Source organism: Somniosus microcephalus, unplaced genomic scaffold, assembly GCF_052327205.1.
Source record: "Somniosus microcephalus isolate GS21.2 unplaced genomic scaffold, FLI_Smic_1.0 unresolved_chr5, whole genome shotgun sequence".
In the NCBI taxonomy this organism is placed as follows: domain Eukaryota; kingdom Metazoa; phylum Chordata; class Chondrichthyes; order Squaliformes; family Somniosidae; genus Somniosus; species Somniosus microcephalus.
Window position 1 is genome coordinate 17,865,802 of NW_028225183.1, and position 5,148 is coordinate 17,870,949.

At 43.1% G+C, this 5,148-nt stretch overlaps 1 protein-coding gene across 1 annotated transcript; it reads left to right on the plus strand.

Annotated features, from left to right (window-relative positions):
* Positions 1-271: 271 nt before the first annotated feature.
* On the plus strand, positions 272-4,181 carry LOC147087637 (putative G protein-coupled receptor 139). Its single transcript, XM_085977965.1, has 2 exons — positions 272-341; positions 3,280-4,181. The coding sequence occupies exons 1-2, from the start codon at positions 272-274 to the stop codon at positions 4,179-4,181; spliced, it is 972 nt and encodes a 323-aa protein (XP_085834091.1).
* The last annotated feature ends 967 nt before the right edge of the window (positions 4,182-5,148 follow it).

Here is a 5,148-nt window from a genome sequence, read left to right on the forward strand (position 1 = left end):
GCCAAGCTTCCAGCCTTATTCCCCCGAGAGTTTCGATTAAGAAAATGTCCTGGACTTTGAGATGTTTGTGTTTCATCCAGCACGTTATTAACATCGGAGTCGAAGGTCATGATGTAATGTGTTTGTTCAAGTGACTGTAACTAATAGCAATGATCAGGGGTATAACCGTGTCAGTGGAGACTTATAAATCAGGGCCCATTGGAATGGATCAGCTCAGAGTGCCTGCCGGAGCTGTGGGTTCCACTCCACCACAGCTGTGCTTCTCACAGAAATGGGATATCCAGTAATCTATCAGATAGAGGACATTTACTATCCTGTTCTTGCGGCCGTTGGAGTTCCTGGTAGGCCTTTATCCTAGCTGTCAATGATGTAAATCGGTGTTAATTCTGCTGCTGGACTTGGTAATGCTTTACACGCTGCCACCTGTTCTGTCCAATCAGTGGAATGATGGAATGCTCTTTTGGTGTTGCAGCCGCTGCTTTAAACCTGTGATCACCTTTGTTCATCGAACCTTGGCATTGCTATTGGCTTATTCTCTGTACTGAATATATTGAAATCAGGTGGCTGTGCAAAGAGCCGGATTCAGATCATCGGGAGCCGTTAATATTGTCATGTTGTGGAACTAACATGCTCTGGAATATTTTTTCTTGTATGTGCTTTCAGTGACTGAATATGAGACAGCTCACGGTCTGTGTTACAAGGAGGCTGCAAAATGTCCCCCCTCCCCGGTAACATGGTTCACTTTAACTGGGATTTCAATGTGTTTATTGGTTATCACTTTTGTGAAACATAATTTCACTGTGTGTGTATCTGACGCCGCTTCAGTGGCCTGGTGACTGAACTGATTTTGCTGCTGACACTGTCACATCACCTTCTCTGCTTCAGTGTGGAAGGATTCAGTGACTGTCACTGGACCTCATTGTAAAATTGAATGTTTTGTGGTTATGTTGTATCAGTTTGCACTGTATCAGTTGGAATCAGAAGCCCTTCTATTGACCTGGAGATTATAAGGAGCAGCGGTGATTTTGGAGTTTTGTTAATTGAACAATCGCGCCATCTAATGCTGTACTTTATAATTACAGAGAAGGAACTTCAATTATTGTGAGGTCTAACTGGAAGAGATATTCGACTCTGTTTATTGCATCCATTGTAGACGAAATGAACAGTGTCGGGAACAGTTGGCGACTTGGGTGATCTGTAGAAACATTAAACTATTCACAGAGGCTTCACCATGGAACATATTGGGGCAGTAATTCCTCCCCAAACGCGTGACTACGGAATGGGTACTCACGCGTCTGGCCGGAGGAAATGCCGGTTTTCAGCATGCACAGCGCATGCGCTGAAAACCGGCATTTCCTCTCCTCTAACCCAAGAGGTGAAGAGGCTAGCGTGTGCACTGTAGGGGGCAGCGCGTGCGTCATGGATTTCCTATGTTTTGGGGGATTTGCGCATGTCGAAAGGCCTCCAGTCTTTACACTTGTAATAAGCACACGTAAGTATTTTTTTTAAAGGTAAGTGGTGTTTTAGTGTAATTTAGAATTTTTTTCCCACAGTTTTATTATTTTAAAGAATCTACAATTAGGTAGGTTAAGTTTTAGAACCTTTTTATTAAAAATGTATTTTTCTCAAAAAAAAAAATTATTGTTTAAATTATTTTTTTTCAATTATTTATACTTAATTTAATGATTGGGATGTTTTTTAAATTTTTATTTAAAGTTTAAATAGTGTTTTGGGCCCCCGTAGTTTTCATGAGTTTGGCAGTTCTTACTCTCAAACTCATGAATGAACCTTCCCCTCCCCTGATTGGTTGTACAGTGCTCACCTGATCCCAGCCGGCTCATCGCGCTAACTACGCCGCTGGATCAGGTAAGCACTGCGCACTGACATCTGAACCGGGCCTGACACAGGAAATGCAAGCAGGCCCGGGCTTCAGATGTCAGCGCACAGGGTGAGTGCAGATCGGGGGCTTGCACGCGCGGCAAGCCCCCGACACCAAGTTCTGGGCCATTGACTCTGAGAATAGGATCGTAGATCTCGGTGATGGTGAACAGCATGCAGGTGGAGGGTGTTACGATTGAATCCGATGTGAAAATGATCTTTGGCAAAGAGAGAACAGAGTATGCGGAAGGGAGAAGGCAAGAGAGAAGCAAATGTTAGAGCGAAAGTGAGAGAGTTAGAGCTGTTGAAACTTCGAGTACAATTAACAGTAAATGTGACTTCAGGGTTTTATTAAGGTATTGTCAGATTGGGTGAGATTTTATTGTTAGACTGGTTTCGCTGTGTTTATCCTCAGGTCCTCAGTCTGTTTTGGTGAATGTTCTTTTTCTTTACCTTGTGCCTTAATAAACAATATTAATTCAATTGATTTCAGGAATAGGATCCATGATTTATTGATCATAAAGAATTATTGAAACAGTGTAATTTAAACGCTCTGCATCAGTTTTATTCAATAAAAATGAGTTTGAATTAAATTGAATATGATGTAATTGAATCTGCTGAGTAAATTTATTGACAACATTTTATACCCAACGAGCTGTTCCTTGACATCAGTAACCACAGATATTACTGGTTGAATGCATTAGTTGAGTTGTTACTGGAATCTATGAAATAGATTTCCTTTAACACTCTGCTGCAGTCTCTCCCTGTCAATCCCAGCCTCTCCTCCTACTGCACTGATTCCTCTGTTTCCTCATCTGTTGCTTCAGTTTGTCCGTTTTCCCAAACCCTATGCTTCTGACTCCCATCCTAATCCCACCTGACATTTCAATGTCTCCCTCCCAAGCTCACTCACTGGCACGGTCTCCAGCCGTCTCTTCCTACCCGATCCGAAGCCTCAAACTCACCACCGTGTCTCTCGGTCTTTCCCGTTAAGTGTCAGAACCGGTCGGCTCATTTAACCTGGAGCAACAAACCAGCGTCACCTCCCTCTGTCCCCAAACCTTCCTGGCCTTCAGTCTGGAGTCAAATCCGGATTTAACCAGTTAGATTCCGGCTCCCCAAACCCCTTCTCCCTTCCCCACAAGCACTGCGACGTGATTCGGCCCTTCCCGTTGATCCGGAGCTCAATTTATTCACTTCCTGTATCGATTTCCCAATTCAGAATCGAAAACTTTGTTCCAAAAATTTCTCTGCCCAGAAGCGCTGCCCAGGTCACCGAATCCGTTTCAACCCTTGGATGAAAAAGTAAAGCTGGAAATTTCAGCCAATATCCTGTCAAACTGCTGCTTTGGCTCCAGGTCTGATCAGCAATTTATCTGCTTCCCTTTCTCTCTCTTACAGTTAACTTGGTGGCGATTGTAATCCTGTGCCGAGGAAAGTGCGGTCTCTCCAAATGTATCACTCGCTACCTGGTGGGAATGGCAGCGGCCGAACTCCTGGTCGTCATCGCTGATCCCATCTTGACCTGGATTGGTCAGATATATTTCCCCTATTCATTCCTGAAAATTACTCCCGTGTGTAGTTTTATTGCCGCCTTGAGTTTTGCAGCCACAAATGCGTCTGTGTGGCTCACAGTCGCTTTCACCTTTGATCGATTTGTGGCCATTTGTTGTGAGAAGCTGAAATCAAAATATTGCACCGAGAAAACGGCGGCTGTGGTTATCGGAACAGTGAGTGTGCTGGGCTGTTTAGAATCTGTCCCCTGGTACTTTACAACTGAACGTGATTTTGTAATTGACAATGTTCCCTGGGGTTGTATCTATAAACAGAGCTTCTTTACTTCCCCCGCATTGGCCGCATTTGAGTTGTTTCACTGCATTTTAACCCCTTGTGTCCCGTTATTTCTGATTTTGCTGCTCAATGCTCTGACCGTCAGACGTATTTTAGCTGCCAGTAGAGTCCGCAGGGGACTGCGGGGCCGCAGCAATGGAGAGAATCACAAAGACCCAGAGATGGAGAACCGAAGGAAATCCATCGTTTTACTCTTCAGTATATCAGGCAGTTTTATAGTTCTTTGGATGACACAGGTTTTGTACAATATTTACAGACGAATTGCAGGTATTCGCTATTATTACTTCGCCTCCGACCCTCTTTTTATCACAGAATCTACAGCAACAATGCTACAGCTTCTCAGTTCCTGCACCAACACTTGTATTTACGCTGTGACCCAGATAAAATTCAGAAAGGAGCTGAAGAACGCGGTGAAATATCCAATCAAATTTATTGTTAAATTAATTAAATGATAGAAAGAGCTGAAGGATTTCAAGCACGATAACTGAATTCCATTCCATAGTCCATTCCTTACACTCCCCACTGGGTGCAAAGTACATTTTATGTTAGCAGCACAGAGCCCTGAAATGACCTTAAATCTGATTCTGGTATTTTATTTTATTGATGATCTGACATTTTGAGGTGGGACTCGCTCTGCTAACGACGCATGAATTGTTTCTCGAAATGGCAGCACAGAATATCTCAGCTGGACTTCCAGTTAATGGCCGCCCTGCAGCGACCACAAAATGGGCAAATCCACCAATCACAGACGCTGCTGTGGGCCTGATCAGAGCTCTGTACTGCACATAACTGGAGAGACAAAAGGACATAGATACCTACATAGATACACCGATAGATAAATAGATAGATAGATAGATAGATAGATAGATAGATAGAGATATAATTAATAAAAATATATATTTCATGTTTAACTGTGTTTTTTAAGTGATCCCCATTCATACATTTGAGAGATCCGTGCGTAGATTCCTGACAAAAGTGTGAAAGGGATTCCCTTCTTTGATTGGTTCCCCATGTTACACGTAATCCCAGGGGCGCTAGAGAATCGCACAAGCCCCTGTGTTACCATGGGTATCTGCACTTTCGTCCAGCAGAGGCCCAGGATCAGAAGTCTCAGGAACTATAGAAGCAGCAGGTAAGTGCGTCGATTTTTCTGATCGCAGGCATCCGAATGCAGGAATACTCTGATCGGATATTCAAGGTGATAATGAGGTAAAAATACAGGGAGGAAAGCCATAAACAGAAAAGGCTCATGTATATACATAAAGAAAAAAACAGAAAATATATAACACACATTGAGAGAAAGAGATGGAGTTTGTGAGCAAGAGGAAGTTGGGATAATTTTTTAGACAAATGGAGAAAGAAATTGGGCGAGACAGAGAGAAAGTTAAACAGGAATAATACAGGCACACAGGGGAGGTT

Bases quoted from the DNA above. Each gene is read 5' to 3' on its own strand.
- LOC147087637 (XM_085977965.1), top strand. From the start codon at position 272: ATGGGATATCCAGTAATCTATCAGATAGAGGACATTTACTATCCTGTT. The intron at 342-3,279 runs GTAGGCCTTTAT...TCTCTCTTACAG, and splicing joins TGCGGCCGTTGGAGTTCCTG to TTAACTTGGTGGCGATTGTA.